This window comes from Macaca mulatta, chromosome 1, assembly GCF_049350105.2.
Source record: "Macaca mulatta isolate MMU2019108-1 chromosome 1, T2T-MMU8v2.0, whole genome shotgun sequence".
Taxonomy (NCBI): domain Eukaryota; kingdom Metazoa; phylum Chordata; class Mammalia; order Primates; family Cercopithecidae; genus Macaca; species Macaca mulatta.
Window position 1 is genome coordinate 208,050,553 of NC_133406.1, and position 23,964 is coordinate 208,074,516.

General features: G+C 44.1%; 1 protein-coding gene across 2 annotated transcripts in view; it reads left to right on the forward strand.

Moving 5' to 3' along the window:
* The window catches only part of YARS1 (tyrosyl-tRNA synthetase 1), a 43,879-nt gene that overhangs the window by 10,338 nt on the left and 9,577 nt on the right, over positions 1–23,964 (forward strand). For both annotated transcript variants that reach the window (XM_028836407.2, XM_015134550.3), the window contains 5 exons: positions 2,216–2,345; positions 9,565–9,645; positions 15,821–15,913; positions 21,520–21,655; positions 22,142–22,227. In XM_028836407.2, coding sequence (XP_028692240.1) covers positions 2,216–2,345; positions 9,565–9,645; positions 15,821–15,913; positions 21,520–21,655; positions 22,142–22,227 — 526 coding nt within the window. The remainder of the gene's footprint in view (positions 1–2,215; positions 2,346–9,564; positions 9,646–15,820; positions 15,914–21,519; positions 21,656–22,141; positions 22,228–23,964) is intronic.

The following is a 23,964-nucleotide window of genomic DNA, read 5'->3' on the forward strand; positions in this document are numbered from 1 at the left end:
TGGGCGGCTGAGGCAGGTGGATCACCTGAGGTCAGGAGTTCAAGACCAGCCTGGCCAACATGGTGAAACCCTGTCTCTACTAAAAATACAAAAATTAGCCAGGCATGCCTGTGATCCCAGTACTCGGGAGGCTGAGGCAGGAGAATTGCTTGAACCCACAAGGCAGAGGTTGCAGTGAGCCAAGATCACACCACTGCACTCCAGCCTGGGCAACAGAGCAAGACTCTATCTCAAAAAAAAAAAAAAAATTGGCAGGGGGTGGGGGCGCTGGATGCAGTGGCTCATGCCTGTAATCCCAGCACTATGCGAGGCCAAGGCAAGAGAATCACTTGAGCTCAGGAATTTGAGACCAGAGTGGGCAACATAGTGAGACCTCATCTCTACTAAAAATCAAAAAAATTAGCTAGGCCTCATGGCATGCACCTGTAATCCCAGCTACTTAAGAGGCTGAGGTGGGAGGATCACTTGAGCTGAAATGGAAGCTGCAGTGACTGATTGTTCCATTATACTGCAGCCTGGGCAATAGAGCAAGATTCTGTCTCAAAAACAAAAAAAACATGGAAATAGACTGGGAAATTTTGATATCAGTTGAAAAGGCATTCCAAATGAAGAGACTGAAGGAGAATGGCAGAGAAGCAGTATTTCAAGAGATAATGGCAGAACATTTTCCAGAAGTGAAGAAAAATACTAATTAAAGCCCTCTTTTTAAAAGGAAAAAGAAGTCTGGTACTGTGGCTCACACCTGTAATCCCAGCACTTTGGCAGGCTGGGGTGGGTAGATTGCTTGAGCCCAGCAGTTCCAGACCAGCCTGGGCAATATGGGGAAACCACGTCTCTACAAAAAATAGAAACATTAGCCATGTGTGGTGGCACATGTCTGTAGTTGTAGTTCCTCTGGAGGCTGAGATGGGAGGATCACCTGAGCCCAGGGAGATTGAGGCTGCAGTGAGCTCCGATCACATCACTGTGTTCCAGCCCAACAACAGAGTGAGACCCTGTCTCAAAAAAAAAAAAAAAAAAAAGATAAAAGGAAAAACATAAAAATAAAGTAATATTGGCCGGGTGCAGTGGTTCACACCCGTAATCCCAGCACTTTGGGAGACCAAGACGGGCGGATCACGAGATCAGGAGATTGACACCATCCTGGCTAACACAATAAAACTCCGTGTCTACTAAAAACACACAAAAAATTAGCCGGGCATGGTGGCGGGCACCTGTAGTCCCAGCCACTCAGGAGGCTGAGGCAGGAGAATGACGTGAACCTGGGAGGCGGAGCTTGCAGTGAGCCCAGATCATGCCACTGCACTCCAGTCTGGGCGACAGAGCAAGACTCCGTCTCTTTAAATAAATAAATAAATAAATAAATAAATAAAGTAGTATTTTAGTTGAGAGGATAGGTCCATCCCATTTTAGAAGCTATCAGGCAGTGCTCTGTTTGAATGTCCTAATGTAACTGGACTCAGGTTTGGCTGCCCAGACACTTGAAAGCCAGACACAAGAGACAAGGGTTGGTGGGAGGAAAAGCAGGTTTAATCAGGGAACCAACAAACTGAGAAGATGGTGAACTAGTGTACTAAAGTACTATCTTAAATTCTAAATTTTACCATAGTGTTTTTAAAGGGAGGCTTGGTATGGGAGGCATGCAGGAGTGGTGAGAATGCAGGGTCTGTGTGTCTTTGTTCTGATGGCTGTCTTGCATAATTGCCTGTCAGGAGGTATGGTTGGTGTTATCTTGACTTCAGACTGATGGTGATGGACTAATTGTTCCAGACTCCCTCTGAGCAGGAGGATTCTGCAGTCTGGGCTCCATGCCTAGTTTGTTTCAAGATTGGCTTCTGGAATCTCTTTCTTTTTTTCCAACTTTTATTTTAGATTCAAGGGTTGCATGTGCAGATTTGGGTAAATTACATGTGACAGGAGTTTGGTGTACAGACAATTTTGTCACCCAGGTAATCAGCACAATACCCAGTAGGTAGTTTTTGAATCCTCACCCTCCTCTCTGGAATTTCTTAAGCAAGAACATAATTACATAAGCATGCATTGCCAGAAGGGAGGGAAAGAAGAAGAAGAAAGTTGGTGATTAAAATATATTTTTAAAACTGAGATCCCTGGTTACACTAAGGTTAGGGAAGTAAATTAATGTGCTTTAGATTGCCCTAGGAAACTGAGGCCTAGGCCCAGGCTTACAGCTGTCCCCTCTTCCTTTCCTCTTCAGAGAGTACACACTCGATGTGTACAGACTGTCCTCCGTAGTCACACAGCACGATTCCAAGAAGGCTGGAGCTGAGGTGGTAAAGCAAGTGGAGCACCCTTTGCTGAGTGGTCTCTTGTACCCCGGACTGCAGGTACTTAAGTGGGATGGAATGGCCCGATGGCCTTTTCTGCTCTGGTTTGATGACAGGCATATCTCATTGCGCTTTGCTTTACTGCACTACACAGATAGTGTGTTTTTTACAAATTGAAGGTGTGTGGCAACCCTGTGTCCGGCAAGTCCACCAGCACCATTTTTCCAACAGCATGTGCTCACTTCGTGTCTCTGTGCCACATTTTAGTAATTCTCACAATATTTCAAGCTTTTTCATTATTATCATATCTGCATGGTTATATGCGATCTGTGACCTTTGATGTTAATATTGTAATTGTTTTGGGGCACCACAAACTGTGCCCATATGAGACAACGAACTTAACAAATATTGTGTGTGTTCTGACTCCTCTACCATCCAGTCATTTTGCCACTCTCCTGGCCTCCTTATTTCCTGAAACAGGACAATATTGAAATAAGGCTAATCAATAACCCTACAATGGCCTCTAAGTGTTGAAGTGAAAGGGAGAGTCACACATCTCTCACTTTATTTATTTATTTATTTATTTATTTATTTATTTATTTATTTTTGAGACAGAGTCTCGCTCTGTCACACAGGCTGGAGTACAGTGGCGCGATCTTGGCTCACTTCAACCTCCGCCTCCCGGGTTCAAGCAATTCTCTGCCTCAGCCTCCCGAGTAGCTGGGATTACAGGCACCTGCCACCAGGCCCAGCTGATTTTTCTGTATTTTTAGTAGAGACGGGGTTTCACCGTCTTAGCCAGGCTGGTCTTGAACTCCTGACCTTGTGATCTACCCACCTTGGCCTACCACAGTGCTGGGATTATAGGCTTGAGCTACCGCGCCCAGCCGCACATCGCTCACTTTAAATCTACACCTAGAAATGATTAAGCTTAGTGAGGAAGGAATGTTAAAAGCCGAGGCAGGCAGAAAGCTGGGCCTTTTGCACCAAATAGCCAAGTTGTGACTCCAAAGGGAAAATTCTTGAAGGAAATTCAAAGTGCTACTCCAGTGAACACCTGAAAAATAGGAAGTGAAACAGACATAATTTTCACTTATGCTGATATGGGGAAAATTGTAATAGTCTGGATGGAAGAGCAAACCAGCCACAATATTACCTTAAGCTAAAGCCTACTCCAGAGAAAGGTCTTAATTGTCTTCAGTTTTATGAAGGCTGAGAGAAGTGAGGAAGATGCACAAGAAAAGTTTGAAGCTAGCAGAGATTGGTTCATGATGTTTAAAGGGAAAAAAGCCATCTTCATAATGTCAAAGTGCAAGGTGAAGCGGCAAGCGCTGATGTAGAAGTTGCAGCAAGTTACCCGGAAGATCTAGATAAGATCATTGATGAACGTGGCTACACTAAACAATGGATTTTCAAGGTAGATGAAATAGCCTTTTATCGGAAGAAGATGCCATCTAGGACTTTCGTAGCTAGAGAGAACTTGATTCCTGGCTTCAAATCTTCAAAGGACAGGTTGAATCTCTTGTTAGAAGCTAATGCAGCTGATGACTTGAAGTTGAAGCCAATGCTCATTTACATTCCAAAAATCCTAGTGCCTTTAAGAATTAGGCTATATAGGCCAGGCATGGTGGCTCATGCCTATAATCCCAGCACTTTTGGAGGCCGAGGTGAGCAGATCACTTGAGGCCAGGAGTTCAAGACCAGCCTAGCCAACATGGTGAAACTCTGTCTCTACTAAAACTACAAAAAAAAAAAAAAAAAAAAGAGAAGAAAAAGAAAAATTAGGCCAGTCGTGGCGGCTCACACCTGTAACTCAGCACTTTGGGAGGCTGAGGCAGACGAATCACGAGGTCAGGAGTTCGAGACTAGCCTGGCTATCATAGTGAAACTGCGTCTCTACTAAAAATATAAAAATTAGCTGGGTGTGGTGGCACACACCTGTAGTCCCAGCTACTCGGGAGACTGAGGCAGGACAATTGCTTGAACCCAGGAGACAGAGGTCGCAGTGAGCTGAGATCGCGCCATTCACTCCAACCCGGGCAACAATGCAAGACTCCATCTCAAAAAAAAAAAAATTAGCCAGGCATTGTGGCACGCGTCTGGCAGTCCCAGCTATAGTCGGGAGGCTGAGGCAGGAGAATCACTTAAACCCGGGAGGCGGAGGTTGCAGTGAGCCGAGATCACACCACTGTACTCCAGCCTGGGTAACAGAGTGAGACTCCATCTCAAAAAAGAGTTATGCTAAGTCTACTCTGCCTGTGCTCTATAAATGGAACAACAAAGTCTGGATAGTAGCACATCTGTTAACAGTATGATTTACTAAGCATTTTAAGCCCACTTTTGAGACCTACTCCTCAGAAAGAAAGATTCTTTTCAAAACATTACTGCTCATTGACAGTGCACCTGGTCACCTAAGAGCTCTGATGGAGAGCTTCTGTAGAGCTTGAGATGTTCAGGAGTTGAACGTTATTTTCATGCCTGCTAACATAACATCCATTCTGTAGCCCATGGATCAAGGAGTGATTTCAACTTTCAAGTCCTACTATTTAAGAAATACGTTTCAAAAGGCTATAGCTGCCATAGATAATGATTCCTGTGATGGATCTGGGCAAAGTAAACTGAAAACTTCTGAAAAGGATCCAGCATTCTAGGTGTTATTAAGAATATCCGTGATTCATGGGAGGAAGTAAAAATATCCATATTAACAGGAGTTTGGAAGAAGTGGATGGTAACTGTCATGGGCGACTTTGAGGGGTTCAAGACTTCAGTGAGGGAAGTCACTGTAGATGGAGTAGAAATAACAAGAGAACTACAATTAGGAGTGGAGCCTGAAGATGTGACTGAATTGCTTCAATCTCATGATAAATTTTGAACAGATGAGGAATTGCTTCTTATGGATGAGCAAAGAAAGTGGTTTCTTGAAATGGAAACTACTGGTGAGGATTCTGCGAACATTGTTGAAATGGCAACAAAGAATTTTGAATATTACATAAACTTAGTTGATAAAGCAGCAGCAGGGTTTGAGAGGATGGACTCCAGTATTGAAAGAAGTTCTGGCCGGGCGCGGTGGCTCAAGCCTGTAATCCCAGCACTTTGGGAGGCCAAGACGGGCGGATCACAAGGTCAGGAGATCGAGACCATCCTGGCTAACCCAGTGAAACCCCGTCTCTACTAAAAAATACAAAAAACTAGCCGGGCGAGGTGGCGGGCGCCTGTAGTCCCAGCTACTCCGGAGGCTGAGGCAGGAGAATGGTGTGAACCCGGGAGGCGGAGCTTGCAGTGAGCTGAAATCCGGCCACTGCACTCCAGCCTGGGTGACAGAGCGAGACTCCGTCTCAAAAAAAAAAAAAAAAAAAAAGAAAGAAGTTCTATTGTGGACAGAACGCTATCAAACAGCATCACCTGCACCAGATAAAGCTTTCATGAAAGGGAGAGTCAATTGATGTGGCAAACTTCATTGTTGTCTTATTTTAAGGAATTGCCACAGCCACCGCAGCCTTCAGCAGCCACCACCCTGATCAGCCAGCAGCCATCAGACATGGAGGCAAGACCTTCACCAGCAAGATTATGACTTGCTGAAGGCTCAGATGATGGTTAGCATTTTTGGCCATACCTTAACCAAATTAAAGTATGTACGTTTTTGTAGACATAATGCTATTACACACTTTAAATAGACTACAGTATAGTGTAACCACAACTTTTATATGCACTGGGAAACAAAAAAATCCAAGTGACTCACTTTATTGTGGCTGTCTGGAACTGAACCCAGAGTGTCTCTGAGGTATGCCTGTACTGTACACAAACCTCTCTCCTGGCACCAGTTAAATACATGCAGTTGCTGTTCTTCTCCAACCTATAGGCCTTGCTGTGTGTCTCTCCTATTCCTCCCCTGCTTCCTGGGATACTCTTTTACTTCTTCCATTATAATTCCTTCACTACCTGTCTGTCCTTTAAGACATTGTTCATCTCATACACCTTTATGTTAATCATAATCCTTTTTATCATAATCTTAATAAAGGAAATAAACTTCAGAGTGATATGTGAAAATAAATTTGAGCATGATCCTATTTTCTGTTAAACAAAACAAATACATGTTTTGTTTAAAAGAAGCATCCTTCTGTTTCCTTTGTGTGCATGTATATTTGTATGAGCAAGGAAAAGGATAGAAAAATACAAACCAGACCGGCGCAATGGCTCACGCCTGTAATCCCAGCACTTTGAGAGGCTGAGGCAGGCGGATCACGAGGTCATGAGATCGAGACCATCCTGGCTAACACGGTGAAACCCCGTCTCTACTAAAAATACAAAAAATCAGCTGGGCGTGGTGGCAGGCGCCTGTAGTCCCAGCTACTCGGGAGGCTGAGGCAGGAGAATGGTGTGAACCCAGGAGGCAGAGCTTGCAGTGAGGCAAGATCACGCTACTGCACTCCAGCCTGGGTGACAGATGCTGCGAGACTCCATCTCAAAAAAAAAAAAAAAAAAATACAAACCAAGCTGTTGATACTGGTTACCTTGTGAAGGCAAGATGAAAATATGGATAGACTTAACTTTTTCTTTGTATATCTGTATAATTTTCTTAAATTTTTTGTAGAGACAGGGTCTCACTATGTTGCCTAGGCTGGTCTTGAACTCCTGGCCTCAAGTGATCCTCCTGCCTTAGTCTCCCAAAGTGCTGAAATTGCAGGCATGAGCCAACACATCTAGCCCTCTATAATGTTTGATATGATAAAATAAAAATTTCCCTTGTCACCTCAAAGAGACATTTTCCAAGGTTAAACCTGGAGCTGGGTGCAGTGGCTGGCGCCTGTAATCCCAACACTTTGGGAGGCCAAGACAGGCTGATCACTTGAGGTGGGGAGTTCAAGACCAGCCTGACCAATATGGTGAAACCCCATCTCTACCAAATAATACAAAAATTAGCCAGGTGTGGTGGCATGCCCCTGTAGTCCCAGCTACTTGTGAAACTGAGGTGGGAGAATTGCTTGAACCCAGGAGGTCAAGGTTGCAGTGAGCCGAGATCAAACCACTGCCCTCCAGCCTGGGTGACAGAGTGAGACCCTATCTAAAAAAAAAAAAAAAAAAGAAAACCCGGAGACATGCTAGTTCTGCACTGTTGACTGGGTGCCATGGTTTATGCCTATAATCCCAAGTACTTGGGAGGCTGAGGAGGGGGGATCACTTGAGGCCAGGAGTTCAAGACCAGCCTAGGCAACATAGCAAGACTCCATCTCTCTCTTATTCTGTATGTGTGAGACTCCATCTCTTGAAAGAAAAGAAAAGAAAAAAAGAAAGAAAGCAGGGAGGGAGGGAAAAAGGAAAGAAAGAACTAGGTCTGTACTGTCTAATGCGGTAGCCTCTAGTCCTAGTCATATGTGGCTAGTGGCTATTAAAATTAAATAAAATGGAAATTTTTATTCTCTAGTCGCATTGGCTATATATCAAGTTCTTGGTTAGCTACTGTATTGGACAGCACAGACATATAACATATTCATCACTACAGAAGATTGTGTTGGATAATGCTGTTCTAGATTATTCCTGCTTGTTCAGCCTTTTCTTCCTCTTCCTTTCAGCCAATCATGCACTAAATTTTATCAATTCTACTTTTTAAAAATGTCTTAAATTCATTCTTGCTCTGCGTCCTTATTGTCTTTTGTTCATCAATATTTCTCACTTAGACTTTCACAATAGCCTTTGAGCCATTCACTTTGTCTCCGACCCATGGGTCTCAAGTCTACCCTGCCCTGTTACTGTTGCCATCTTCCTACAGTGCTAGTCATCTTTCTCCTCTCCTTAAAACCTTTCACTGGTTAAGATAACACTAGGCACCCTAGCATGACATTTAATGGTCCTTACCTACTTTTCTAACCTTATCAGTCACTGCTTCCCACCTTCCTTGAGGTTTGTACTTTTGCAGACTGAATCACTCAGAATTTCCCTAAACACTTCACACCTCTGTGCCTTCTCACATTCTGTTTCCTCTGCATGATGAAAAACATCTATATGTTCTTCAAAACCAAGCTTAGCCCACAGTCTGATATTAGGAAGCCCTCCCCACACCCATCTAACTAGATAGAGATAATTTCTTCTTTTATGTCAACACTGTTCCTTATATGAACATCTAGGTTAGCCCTTAGCACACTGAGTTGAAATGATCTGTTACATGTCTCTCCCCAGCTGGATAATTGGGCTTCTTGAAGGGAGAGTCTGGATCTGATTTATCTCACCATCCACGGAGCTGGCAGCAGGCCTGGCATGTCATAAAGGACAGTCACTGTTTTATTTATTTATTTTATTTTATTTTTTGAGACAGGGTCTCCTTCTGTCTCCCAGGCTGGGATGCAGTGGCACAATCATGGCTCACTGCAGCCACAAGCTCTCTGGGCTTAGGTGATCCTCCTACCTCAGCCTCCTGAGTAGCTGGGACTGTAGATGCATGCCATCACACTTGGCTAATTTTTGTTTGTTTGTTTGTTTTTTGTTTTTGTAGAGACACCTGGGCTCAAGTGATCTTTCCACCTCAGCCTCCCAAAGTGCTGGGATTACAGACGTGAGCCATCGCACCCAGACAGTCACTATTTTCTAGTTCAGTCTTACCTTTTTCCCGAATTCTCACAGGACTTCTTTATGCTACTTATATGTCATTTGTCGTAGGCCACCTTATTCAGTAGGATGCTTTTGGCATGACTACGGTTTGTTTCCTTCTTCTCTCCCTCCCTGCAGGATTCTGCATATCCTGAGGGCAGAGACTACTCTTATTTTTTTATCCCATGACATCCACATGGAGTAATGTTCACCACAAGCACTCAGCAACTGTCTTTGCAGCTTTTGAGGCCAAGAGGGAGGCTGACTGCTGTTTTATTTTCTTCTCGGCTTTACCTTCTGAAAAATCTAGTAATTTCCTAAACTTTCTGATTTCTCAGACCTATATAGAAGAAATAAAGTAGATGTTTAGGCCGGACACAGTGGCTCTTGCCTGTCATCCCTGCACTTTGGGAGGCCAAGGCGGGTGGATCACCTGAGCTCAGGAGTTTAAGGCCAGCCTGGACAACATGGCAAAACCCCGTCTCTACTAAAAGTACAAAAAATTAGCCGGGCGTGGTGGTGCATGCCTGTAATCCTAACTATTCAGGAGGCTAAGGCAGGAGACTCACTTGAACCTGGGAAGCAGAGGTGGCAGTGAGCCAAGATCATGCCACAGCACTCCAGCCTGGGCAACAGAGTGAGATTCTATCTCAAAAAAATAAAGTAGATGTTTATGTTCATGTGTTTCTTTCCACAGGCTTTGGATGAAGAGTATTTAAAAGTAGATGCCCAATTTGGAGGCGTTGATCAGAGAAAGATTTTCACCTTTGCAGAGAAGGTGAGTGTCCGCTTTCCTGTCTTTTTTCACTTGCGCCTCAGCGGTATGCAACTATGTTTATTGAACTATGATGGTCAGTCCCACTAGTCATAGTGTATGGTAAATATTCTCCTTGTTTTGCAGTTGAGAAAACTGAGGATAGAAGAATAAAAAGTTGTCCAATATCACACAGTTAGTAACTGAGCAGGAATTATTAGTACCCAAATCTTTCAAACTCCAAAGCCCATGTGCCTGGTGACAACCAGGAAGCTGCTCCCACACCTGTTGGATTTACTCCTTTCCTAATAGCTCAGTTTCTAAGGAGAGGCATTACCAGATGGAACTACTGTCCTTTCACAGAGCATTTGGTTCGCATTTCCCAGCATCTTTTTCTTTGTTTTGTCTTTTTTTTGAGACAAGTTCTCGATCTCTCGCCCAGGCCAGACTGCAGTGGTGTGGGCCTGGGCTCAAGCAGTTCTCCCACCTCAGCCTCCCAAGTAGCTGGGACCACAGGTGCATGCCGCAACACTCGGCTAGTTTTAAAATTGCTTGCAGAGATGAGGCCTCCCTGTATTGCCCAGGCAGGTCTCAAACCCCTGGGTTCAAGCAGTCTTCCTGCCTTGGCCTCGCAAAGTGCTGGGATTATAGGTGAGATCCACTGTGACTGGCTTAGTTTTTTGATATATTTAATGAATGCAGAAATGCTTACTCTCTCTCTCTCTCTCTCTCTCTCTCTCTCTTTCTCTCTCTCTCTCTCTCTCTATATATATATATATATATTTTTTTTTTTTTTTTTGAGACAGAGTTTCGCTCTTGTCACCCAGGCTGGAGGAGAGCAATGGCTTGATCTCGGCTCACTGCAATCTCCCTCTCCCGGGTTCAAGCGATTCTCCTGCCTCAGCCTCCTGAGTAGTTGGGATTACAGGCGCCTGCCACCACGCCTAGGTAATTTTTATATTTTTAAGTAGAGATGGGGTTTCACCGTGTTGGCCAGGCTGGTTTCGAACTTCTGACCTCAGGTGATCCACCCATCTCAGCCTCCCAAAGCACTGGGATTACAGGTGTGATCCACTGCACCCAGCCACAATATAAATTTTTTGAGGACCAGGTGCTGTGGCTCATGCCTGTAATCCCAGCACATTGGGAGGCTGAGGCAGGAGGATCATTTGAGCCCGGGAGTTTGAGACAAGGCTGGGCCACATAGCAAGACCCTGTCTCCACAATAAAATAAAAAATTAGCCAGGCACGCCCCTGTAGTCCCAGGTACTCAGGAAGCCAAGGCAAAATGATTGCTTGAGCCCAGGAGTTTAAGGCTGCAGTGAGCCATGATCACACCATCACACTCCAAACTGGGTGACAAAGCAAGACCTTGTCTCTGAAAAAAAAAAAAAGAATAAAATAAATACATTTTTTGATTAATTGTTTTTATTTTATTTTATTTATTTTTTTTTTTTTTGAGTCTCGCACTGTTCCCTGGCTGGAGTGCAGTGGCGCAGTCTCGGCTCACTGCAACCTCTGCCTCCCAGGTTCAAGCGACTCTTTGCCTAAGCCTCCCAAGTAGCTGGGATTACAGGCGCCCGCCACCACACCCGGCTAATTTTTTTGTATTTTTAGTAGACACGGGGTTTCACTATGTTGGCCAGGCTGATCTCGAACTCCTGACCTCGTGATCCACCTGCCTCAGCTTCTCAAAGTACTGAGATTACAAGCATGAGCCACTGGGCCTGGCCTGTTATTTCATTTTATCTGCACAATTAACTTTTTAGTTGGACCTTCTTTTATTATTACAGCAGGGATTTGGCCCATACCTTGTTTTTGTATGACTTATGAGCTAAGAATGGTTTTTACATTGTTTAAGGATTGTGGAAAAAGATGATGAATATGCAGTAGAGAGCATATGTGGACCAGAAAGCCTAAAGTCTTTTTTTTTTTTCCTTTTTCTTTTTCTTTTCTTTTTTTTTTTTTTTTGAGAGGGAGTCTCACTTTGTCGCCCATGCTGGAGTGCAGTGGCATGATCTTGGCTCACTGCAACCTCTGCCTCCTGGGTTCAAGCGATTCTCCTGCCTCAGCCTCCCAAGCAGCTGGGACTACAGGCATACGCCACCACACCCCGCTAATTTTTGTATTTTTAGTAGAGACAGGGTTTTACCATGTTGGCCAGGATGGTCTTGATCTCTTGACCTCATGATCCACCTACCCTAGCATCCCAAAATGCTAGGATTACAGGCATGAGCCACCATGCCAGCCCCTAAAATCTTTATTAACTATCCCTTTCTAAAACAGTGTGCCCATTCCTGCCCTAGAGATTACAACATGTAGCCTTGCAACTTATTACAGTTTAAGTTAGATATTTTTACCACTGCCCAATAATGCAAGAAACATTTTTACTACATTTTTGCTCCAACAACAGTTGGAGTAAAACTCTTTTTTGTTTGTTTGTTTTCGTTTTTTGAGACAGAGTCTTGCTCTGTTGCCCAGAGTAGAGTGCAGTAGTGCGATCTTGGCTCACTGCAAGCTCCACCTCCTGGGTTCAAGCCATTCTCCTGCCTCAGCCTCCCAAGTAGCTGGGACTACAGGCTAATTTTTTGCATTTTTAGTAGAGATGGGGTTTCACCGTGTTAGCCAGGGTGGTCTCGATCTCCTGACCTCGTGATCTTTCCACCTTGGCCTCCCAAAGTGCTGAGATTACAGGTGTGAGCCACCGTGCCCGGCAAAACTCTTTTTTTTTTTTTTTTTTTTTTTTTTGAGACACAGTCTTGCTCTGTCACCAGGCTGGAGTACAGCGATGTGATCTTGACTCACTGCAACCTCTGCTTCCTGGGTTCAAGCCATTCTCCTGCCTCAGCCTCCTGAGTAGCTGGGATTACAGGCTCCCACCACCATGCCCAGCTAATTTTTGTATTTTTCGTAGAGACGGGGTTTCACCATATTGGCCAGGATGGTCTTGATCCCCTGACCTCGTGATCCGCCCGCCTCAGCCTCCCAGAGTGCTGGGATTACAGGCATGAGTCACCGCGCCCGGCCTCAAAACTCATTTTTTACATAAATTTTAAATCCTTGGCTGGGTGCAGTGGGTCACCCCTGTAATCCCAGCACTTTGGGAGGCCAAGACAGGCAGATCACCTGAGGTCAGAAGTTTGAGACCAGCCTGGCCAACATCATGAAACCCCATTGCTAGTAAAAATACAAAAATTAGCCGGACACAGTGGTGTGCACCTATAATCCCAGCTTTTCAAGAGGCTGACACAGGAGAATTCTTGGAGCCTGGGAAGCAGAGGTCGCAGTAAGCCAAGATCGCACCATTGCACTCTAGGCTGGGCAACAGAAAGAGACTTTATCTCAAAAATAAAATAAAATAAATCTTAAAGACATTATTACAATTTTTTTTTTTTTTTTTTTTTTTTTCTGAGACTGAGACTCCATTGCCCAGGCTGAAGTGCAGTGGCGTGATCTCGGCTCACTGCAACATCAGCCTGCCTGTCATGGGATTCTCATGCCTCAGCCTAATGAGTAGCTGGGATTACAGGTGCCCGCCACCACGCCCGGCTAATTTTTGTATTTTTAGTAGAGACGGGGTTTCACCATGTTGGCCAGGCTGGTCTTGAACTCCTGACCTCAAGCGATCCGCCCACCTTGTCCTCCCAAAGTGCTGGGATTACAGGCGTGAGCCACTGCACCCAGCCTATAATTGTTTTTTAAGTCACTTTTCATCTATATCTACCCCTACTTCCCTTTTCTGATACTCTTGATTCTTGCCTGCAGTTCTTTGCTTCTGTGTGAGTTCATTTTCCTTCAACCTAAAGAGCCCCCACTTAGTATTTTGTGTTTGTAGTGCAGTTCTTTCAGTAATGAGTTCTTTCAGCTTTCTTTTATCTGAAAACATCTATTTCTTTCACTGGGTATGAAATTTGAAGTTTGGAATTATTTTTCTTTTGGCACCTTTAAAGAATCATTGCATTGGCTTCTGACTTCCATAGTTTCGACTGAAAAGTCACCTGTAAGTATTATTGTTTCTCCTTTACAGATAATATGTTTTTTCTCTGACTGCTTTTAAGATTTTTTCTTGTTTCTGATTTTCAGCAATTTGACTGATGTTTTTGTTACTGTTTTCTTTGAGACAGGGTCTTGCTTGCATTGCCCAGGCTAGAGTGATTGATCTTGGCTCACTGCAGCCTCGACTTCCTGGGCGCAGGTGATCCTGCCACCTCAGCCTCCCAAGTAGCTGGGACTATGGATGTGCGCCACCACACCTGGCTAATTTTTGTATTTTTTTACGGAGATGGAGTTTCACCATGTTGGCCAGGCTAGTCTCATACTCCTGAGCTCAAACGATTTGCCTGCCTTGGCCTCCCAAATTGCTAGAATTACAGGTGTGAACTGCTGTGCCTGACCAGCAATGATGTTTTCAGCTATAGTTTTCTTTGTATTTATCCTGCTTAGATTTTGCTGAGCTTCTTGAACCAGTGGATTTGTTTTCATCAAATTTGGGTAATTGTCTGCCATGATTTCCTCAAATACTGCTTCTCTCTTTTTCTCTTTCTCCTCTAGGGGCTTTATAAAACTCATGTTTCATATTCTGTTCTGTTGTTTTCCTTTCTTTGTTCCCTCTGTGCTTTAGTTTGGATCTGTTCTATTGAACTTTCTTCAAGTTTATCAATCCTGTCTTCTGTTAAATCCAGTATTAAATTGTGACATTTTAGAACTTCCATTTGATTCTTGTTGTAGATTCCAATTATCTTTTACAGTTCTCTTTCATCCATTTTTGTCTGTCTTTTCTTATTTCCTTTTTGGTTTGTTTTTCCTGCCTATTCTGCCTATGTACTCTTATTTTCTTTAACATACCAATCACAGTTATTTTGGCATCATGGCCTGTTTACTGCAATATCTGGATTGTTTCTGAATCTGTTTCTATTGACTATTTTCTCTTGACTGTCAACCACTTTTCTCTGCTTCCCATTTCTAGTATATATATATATATATATTTTTTTTTTTTTGTATCAAAGGGATTATAGATGCATTGTAGACCCTCTGGATTATGTTTATAGGATGCTATGTTTTCTGTAGATTGCTAAATTACTGACTTATCACCTGGGTTCTGTCAGGGGTTGGTTTTAGGCTTTGTTAGAACACATCTACTTCAGCTTGGCCTTTACTCCTGTGGTGTGGTCCTTATTCCTAGAGCATGGCCTTTCTAGAGACTCAAACTGAAATATCAGGGTGTTCAGAAAGCCCTCTCTACTTTGATTGGACCTAAACTTTCATCTCTGTCTCCCCAATACTGTGCAGCCTCCAAAATCTTTGCCGAGGTCTCCAGCCTCCCAGAGCCTGTTCTCTGCCAGACTTCCTGGTATCTCACTATGTGCATACACAGTTATGAGTCAGCCAAGAAGTCAGTGGGGAATTTTGACATAGGCTGAAGAACCCATCCCAATCCCTAGCCTCCTGCAGCCCTGAACTCCAATAGCCGTTTCCCCTGCTTAGTCTCTTACTGTCTGCTTGGTCTCTTTTTCTCAGCACCTGGTTTGCAAAAAAATACCCTCAGTGAGAAAGCCAAGGCGAGTGTGTAGTCACCTTACTTCCCTTCGCTCAAGATTTGCTGCCCTGTTGGGTTTTTTTGTTTTGTTTTTTGTTTTTGTTTTTTGAGGTGGAGTCTCGCTCTTGTTGTCCAGGCTGCAGTGCAGTGGCACGATCTCGGCTCACTGCAACCTCTGCCTCCCGGGTTCAAGCAATCCTACTGCCTCAGCCTCCCGAGTAGCTGGGATTAATTACAGGTGCCTGCCACCACGCTCGGCTAATTCTTGTATTCTTAGTAGAGATGGGGTTTCACCATGTTGGCCAGGCTCATCTCGAACTCCTAACCTTAGGTGATCCACCCACCTCAGCCTCCCAAAGTGCTGGGATTACAGGTGTGAGCCACCGCGCCCAGCTTACCCTGTTGTTTTATGTATTTCCATCTTTTATTGTTTACGGTGACGTAAATCCAATAGCCTCACAATGTAATACGACAGAAAAGCAGTAGGGAAAAAAACTTTGCTTGAATTACAATCACTGTCAAAAACTAAATCTTTATATTTGGTATAAAAAGATTGGAAGCAATATAACAGCTACTCAGTTGCTGGCCAAGTTAGATGAGATCAGGGCACTGAGGAGGAACTTAGACTAATACCTGCTTTTGTGTGTTTCTCTAATCTCTCAGTACCTCCCTGCACTTGGCTATTCAAAACGGGTCCATCTGATGAATCCTATGGTTCCAGGATTAACAGGCAGCAAAATGAGCTCTTCAGAAGAGGTAAGTTGTCAGCTGAGACTTCAATTTAGAAATCTTCAGCCTCAGTGGACAGATGGAGGACTGAAAAGAACAGTGACCTGGCTAACTAGAATTCTCCAATATTTGAGTTAGAAGATGCCTCACACCATTCAGTTCTTTCAGTGGTTCTTTAGTATCGAAGGATCCAGAGCAGTCCTGATGAGATCTAATCATAACTTAATGGTTTTTGCTGCTGATAAAAAATATATATAAGCAAAAGTAATTTCTTTGTTCATAGAACTGTGATAAAATTCAGCCTTATTAATGAGAGCACTATGGTTGCCTTTCACTAATTAGCATTTTGATTCCTAGGGTAATACTTGATATCACTAATATTATGATATCTTTTAATATTTAAGAGTCCCTCTTGAGCTCATGTACTTGAGGGAAAGTTCACTTTGATTCTGATCATTAGAGCGTGGAAATCCAAAGATGTGAAAGGTTGAGTTCTGGGTTCCCAAACATGGCTTATCTTCAGAATCATCTAGGGAATTTAAAAAAAAAAAAAAAAAAAAAGTGTTGATTAGACCTTGTCCACAGAGATTCTGATAAAGTAGTTCTGAGAGGAACTCAGGAATCTGTATTTCCTTCCTTCCTTCCTTCCTCTCCCTTTTTTTTTTTTTTTTTTTTTCCTTTTTCTGAGATAGTTTCACTGTGTTACCCAGGCTGGAGTGCAGTGGTGCGATCTCAGCTTACTGCAACCTCCGCCTCCCAGGTTCAAGCAATTCTCCTGCCTCAGCCTCCTGAGTAGCTTGGGACTACAGGTGCCTACCAACACGCTTAGCTAATTTTTGTATTTTTTAGTAGAGACGGGGTTTCGCCGTGTTGGCCAGGCTGGTCTCAAACTCCTAACCTCAAGTGATCTGCCCTCCTCGGCCTCCCAAAGTGCTGAGATTATGGGTGTGACTCACCATGCCTGACCAGGAATCTGTATTTTCTTTGAAGTCCTACTAGGTGATTCTGGTTTAAGTCACATCTGGACACTCATCTAGTTCTTTAAATATGACATCTCAAACTTTGATCAGACATTGGTGATTATATGCATGTATACTGTTGTATTTTTTTGTTTTTGTTGTTGTTTTCCAACCTCACCCCATTACCATTTTGTTTTCTTTTTTTTTTTTTAGATGGAGTCTTGCTCTGTCGCCCAGGCTGGAGTACAGTGGCATGATCTCAGCTCACTGCAGCCTCTGCCTCCTGGGTTCAAGCAATTCTCCTGCCTCAGCCTCCTGAGTAGCTGGGATTATAGGCACGTGCCATCACGCCTGGCTAATTTTTGTGTTTTTAGTAGAGAAGGGGTTTCACCATCTTGGCCAGGCTGGTCTTGAACTCCTAACCTCGTGATCCACCCTCCTCGGCCTCCCAAAGTGCTGGGATTCCAGGTGTGAGCCACTGCGTCTGACCTCCCTGTTACCATATTTTTAAAGAATATACTCATTCCCTTTTCTCTCACATTAAAATACTCCTTATGTCACTTATTACTCTGACAAATATCATATCACTCATCCTGTTTGGTGACATTTGCTGTTTCTTCACCCTGGTAATCAGGCCTAGCAGTAGTTCCCAAATCAGAATCACTTGGAGAAGTTTATATATATATATGTGTTTCACCATGTTGGACAGGCTGGTTTCGAACTCCTGACCTCAGGTGATCCGTCTGCCTTGGCTTCCCAAGGTGCTGGGATTACAAGCGTGAGCCACTGCGCCGGCCTTTTTTAAAAATTATATATATATAATATATGATATATACTATATATAATATATATTAAAGTAAATATATATTATATAATAAATATATATTAATAATAAACCCAGCCAAAAAGTTTTTTAAAATACAAATTTAAGCCGGGCCTGGTGGCTCACGCCTGTAATCGCAGCACTTTGGGAGGCCGAGGCAGACGGATCACGAGGTCAGGAGATCAAGACAATCCTGGCTAACACGGTGAAACCCCGTCTCTACTAAAAATACAAAAAATTAGCTGGGCGTGGTGGCGGGCGTCTGTAGTCCCAGCTACTCCAGAGGCCGAGGCAGGAGAATGGCGTGAACCCAGGAGGTGGAGCTTGCAGTGAACCGAGATGGCGCCACTACACTCCAGCCTGGACGACAGAGCGAGACTCCATCTCAAGAAAAAAATAAAATAAAATAAAATAAATAGAATAGAATAAACAAATTTAAAAAAAAAAGACCGGCGTGGTGCCTCATGCCTGTAATCCCAGCACCTTGGGAGGCCAAGGCAGACGAATCACCTGAGGTCAGGAGTTCGAGACCAACCTGTCCAACATGGTGAAACCCCATTTCTAATAAAAGTACAAAGATTAGCCAGGCGTGGTGGCAGGTGCCTGTAATCCCAGCTACTCGGGAGGCTTAGGCAGGATAACTGCTTGAACCCAGGAGGCGGAGGTTGCAGTGAGCCGAGATCATGCCATTGCACTCCAGCCTGGGCAACAAGAGCGAGACTCCCTCTCAAAAAAAAAACAGGCCAGGGACAGTGGCTCACACCTGTAATCCCAGCACTTTGTGAGGCCAAGGCGGGTGGATCACCTGAGGTCAGGGGTTCCAGACCAGCCTGGCCAACATGGTGAAACCCCTTCTCTACTGAAAATGCAAAATTCGGCCGGGCGCGGTGGCTCACGCCTGTAATCCCTGCACTTTGGGAGGCCGAGGCGGGCGGATCACGAGGTCAGTAGATCGAGACCATCCTGGCTAACACGGTGAAACCCCGTCTCTACTAAAATACAAAAAAATTAGCCGGGCGCGGTGGCGGGCGCCTGTAGTCCCAGCTACTCCGGAGGCTGAGGCAGGAGAATGGCGCGAACCCGGGAGGCGGAGCTTGCAGTGAGCCGAGATGGTGCCACTGCACTCCAGCCTGGGCGACAGAGTGAAGACTCCGCTTCAAAAAAAAAAAAAAAAGAAAATGCAAAATTCAGCTGGGTGTGGTGGCAGGCACCTGTAATCCCAGCTACTTAGGAGGCTGGGCAGGAGAATCACTTGAACCCAGGAGGCAGAGGTTGCACTGAGTCAAGATTGTGTCACTGCATGCACTCCAGCCTAGGCCACAGAGTGAGACTCCATCTCAAAAAAAAAAAAAGATTGCCTGGCCCAATCCCAAGAGATTTTGACTCATTAGGTTTGGGTGGAACCCAGTCAAAGGTGATTCATATACTGTCACATGTGAGCTAGAATTTGGTAACCACTGAACTCAAATGACCATGAACTCACTCTTTCCAAATAAGAAACAAAGCCTATTACCTAAAAAGGAAAAATGACTGTAGATAATATATAATACCTAGTGTGGCTGATTGCTGTGAACCAGTAGCCTCACACATTGTTGACAGCGATGTTGATTAGGATACCTTTCAAAAACCAATTTTGAACCTAGCAATTTTGGGCAGCTTAATGAAATGATTCTAGAGAAGGCAAAAAAACTCTGCAAAGATGTCCAATGTAGCATTATATGTAATTTGTAAAAATTAGCATAGAATCTAAGAGTTTGGAGTTTATTAAATTATGTTTCCACTAATTATTGGGAATATAATACAGCATAAAAACTGTAAGTAGGCCATACATTGTGGTTCACACCTGTAATCCTAGCATTTTGGGAAGCCAAAGTAGGCAGCTAACTCAAGTCCAGGGGTTCAAGACCAGCCTTGGCAACATGATAAAACCCCATCACTACAAAAAATTTTAACAGCTAGGCATGGTGGCATGCACCAATAGTCCCAGCTACCTGGGAGGCTGAGGTAGGAGGACTACTTGAGCCTGGGAGGCAAAGGTTGCAGTGGACCATGATCATGCCACCACACTCCAGCCTGGGTGGCAAAGCAAGTGAGATCCTATCAATCCCAACACTTTGGGAAGCTGAGGCAGGAGGATTGCTAGAGGCCAGGAGTTTGAGACTGTCCTGGGCAACACAGTGAGACCCCATTTTAACAAAAATAAAAATTTGCTAGGCATGCCAGGCGCAGTGACTCACGCCTGTAATCCCAGCACTTTGGGAGACCAAGGCAGGTGGATCACCTAAGGTCGAGAGTTCCACACCAGCCTGACCAACATGGAGAAACTCCGTCTCTACTAAAAATACAAAATTAGCCGGGCATGGTGGTGCATGCCTGTAATCCCAGCTACTTGGGAGGCTGAGGCAGGAGAACTGCTTGAACCCGGGAGGCGGAGGTTGCGGTGAGCAGAGATCACGCCATTGCACTCCAGCCTGGACAACAAAAGCAAAACTCTGTCTCAAAAAAAAAAAAAATTAGCCAGGTATGGTTGTGTACACCTGTAGTCCTAGCTCCTCATGAGGCTGAGGTCAGAGGATCACTTAATGGCAGGAGTTTGAGGTTACAGTGGACTATAATTGCACCACTGTACTCCATCCTGAGCAACAGAGTGAGACCATCTCAAAAGAAAAAAAAATTATAAGGAAGGACCAGGTAGCCACTCAGAAATACTTAAAAGATAGACTTTTATTCTCCAACTACAAATTCATAACAATTTTGTGTGCTATAAACAGCCTGAGAAGAACACAAAAAATAAAATAGTTTAATTTGTTAGATGGCAGGATTTTGAGTGGTTTTTCACTCTGTCGCCCAGGCTGGAGTGTAGTAGCATGATCATGCCTTGCAGTTTCAACCTCCTGGGCTCAAGTGATCCTCCTGCCTCAGCCTCCCGAGTAGCTGGGACCACAGGTGCATACTACCACACCCAGCTATTCTTTTGTTTTCAGTAGAGATGAGGTCTGTGTTGCCCATGCTGGTCTTGAACTCCTGGGCTCAAGCGACCCTCCAGCCTCCCAAAGTAGTAAGACTACAGGCGTGAGCCACTGTGCCCAGCCTAATGTTAAAATATTTTTATTGCCGGGGCACGGTGGCTCACGCCTGTAATCCCAGCACTTTGAGAGACCAAGGCAGGCGGATCACTAGGTCAGGAGATCGAGACCATCCTGGCTACCACCGTGAAACCCCATCTCTACTAAAAATGCAAAAACAAAATTAGCTGAGTGTGGTGATGGGCGCCCGTAGTCCCAGCTATTCAGGAGGCTGAGGCAGGAGAATGGCGTGAACCCAGGAGGCGGAGCTTGCAGTGAGCAAAGATCACACCACTGCACTCCAGCCTGGGCGACAGAGTGAGACTCCATCTCAAAAATATGTATGTATTTTTTTTTATTTATTTTTACCATGTCCACAGGAAAATATCTGCAAGCACCTAATGTTAAAATCTTTGTAAAAAAATTTTTTTTAGCTAGGCGCAGTGGCTCACACCCTTAATCCCATCACTTTGGGAGGCCAAGGCAGGAGAATTGCTTGAGCCCAGAAATTTGAGACCCGCCTGGGCCACATGATGAAACCCTGTCTCTACAAAAAATAGAAGAATTAACTGAGCATGGTGACACATTCCTGTAGTCCCAGCTTTCCAGGACGCTGAGATGGGAGAATCTCTTGAGCCCAGGAGGTTGAGGCTGCGGTGAGTCAGGATTGTGCCACTGCACTCCAGCCTGGGCGACAGAGAAGAAAAAACAAAATTTAGCTCATATCAGTTGAGCATATTCTCATTTTAAACCACAAGAGGTCCTTTTCCCTTCCATGACTTCTAGGAGTCCAAGATTGATCTCCTTGATCGGAAGGAGGATGTGAAGAAAAAACTGAAGAAGGCCTTCTGTGAGCCAGGAAATGTGGAGAACAATGGGGTTCTGTCCTTCATCAAGCATGTCCTTTTTCCTCTTAAGTCCGGTAATACTCTCTGTTTTCTTCCTAGAGGCCAGGCTAGAATAGAAAAATTCGTGCTGTGATCATACTTGTGATTTGTCACAGACCGTTCCTCCAGGGACTGGCTGCCCTGATTCTCTGCTCTGATTTCTTATATATTAAAGTATGAATGATGTTGGGATGTAATTTAATTGTTCATATATTCATTACCAGGCTAGGTTCTGAGGGAATATTGGAGTGGGCAGAGGTGTTAGAAGTAAGGGTGGGGGCAGACATGTTGAACTAGAGGAATACAACAAAATAGATATAAGCCACAAGCCTTCCCCTGAAGCAGCTGAGATTCTAGCTGGGTATATAATAGTGCCATTCATCCAATCTAAGAATAATAAAATACCATACCATAAAGTTCAGAATATATGGCAAAAACTACAAATAGTCATGCATGTGGGTTAGGAATGCCGATTCTGCCACTGTCAATGAGTTTGCTGACATGGATCCTTTTCCTTACAGAGTTTGTGATCCTACGAGATGAGAAATGGGGTGGAAACAAAACCTACACAGCTTACACGGACCTGGAAAAGGACTTTGCTGCTGAGGTAATATGAAAGGAAAAGGAATCCTTTCCTGAAGATCTGTATTTTATTTTTTGCTGACTGTTAGAACTTTAGAACAACTTGTTCTGTGTAGAAGTAAGCTGCCTGGTATTTTTTCTCTACTTTTGGTAATCTCACCAGTGTCTATTTTCCTTCAAAACTGCAGTTTTGGTTAAAGTTTCTTGTCAGTTAGCTTTTCTGATTTAGGAATTTCGTTAATGCAGATGGATTTCTATCCCTCAGGGCCCTTTAAGGCCTTACCTGGCAGGGACTCTCTCTCACCTCTTCTCAGGAAACATTTTTCATCAGTAAATGTCTGTAATCTTATGCACACGGGTGGTCCCTTTAGGATGTACAAAAGCAGTACTCATTCAGTAGAAACCGTACTTCTTCAAGTACCCATACAACCATTCCACCATTCTGTTTTTCACTTTCTGTACCATATTCAATAAATTACATGAGATACTAAAAAAAAAAAAAAAAAAGAGAGAGAGAGAGAAAGAAAAGAAAAGAATGTACTGGGCACAGCGGCTCACGCCTATAATCCCAGCACTTTGAGAGGCTGAGGTGGGCGGATCACCTAAGGTCGGGAGTTCAAGACCAGCCTGACTAACATGGAGAAACCCCGTCTTTACTAAAAATACAAAAAATTAGCCAGGCATGGTGGTGCGCGTCTGTAATCCCAGCTACTCGGGAGGCTGAGGCAGGAGAATTGCTTGAACCTGGGAGGCAGAAGTTGTGGTGAGCTGAGATCGCGCCACTGCACTCCATCCTGGGCAACAGGAGTGAAACTCTGTTTCAAAAAGAAAGAAAGAAAGGAAAAGAAAAGAAAGAAAGATAATCCCCACGGAACTCTGCCAGACCTCTCCATCTCGGCCTGCCAGGTTTGTAGTTATATGCCGCAGGGGTTTTTTTCTGTGTTTTTGCGGGTTTTTTTTTTTTTTTTGAGATGGAGTCTCACTCCGTTGCCTAGGCTGGAGTGCAGTGGCACAATCTTGGCTCACTGCAACCTGTGCCTCCAAGGTTCAAGCGATTCTCCTGCCTCAGCCTCCCGAGTACTTGGGATTACAGGTGCCTGCCACCACACCGGCTACTTTTTGTATTTTTTAGTAGAGATGGGGTTTCACCATGTTGGCTGGACTGGTCTTGAACTCCTGACCTCAGGTAATCTGCCCACCTCGGCCTCCCAAATTGCTGGGATTACAGGTGTGAGCCCCTGCGCCCAGCCAGGGCTCTGTCTATGCTCTCCAGGGCTGCATATTTTGTTAATGGCTTCGATGAGGATTCAGGTGGTTCCCAGATTCGATAGGCAAATGGTACAAAGCTAACATACTGGTGCTTTAATCACTCTCCAAAGGACTTAGCAGGCTGGAATAAAGAACTGAACTCAGCAAAGATGAAGTATTTCAGGAACAGGTGCAAAATCAGGGTTCAAAAATAAGAGATAATTATAAAAGGACAGAATAGAGGCTCCTATTCATTTCAACAGACACTTTAACAAAAGACTTACTAGGTGCCCATGTGTTAGGCACTATGCTAGGGACTGGTATTACACAGAGGGTTCAGTCCTCCTAAAGCTCAGTCCAGTAGGAGAGGCAGACTTGTAAATATTTCATTGGCTGCATTTTACATATGTATCTATATATATATTTTAACATATGTGTGTATATATGTGAATATAAGGTGTGAAAATACATATTACATGTGAATATATATAATGAAAAGAGTATATATATATAT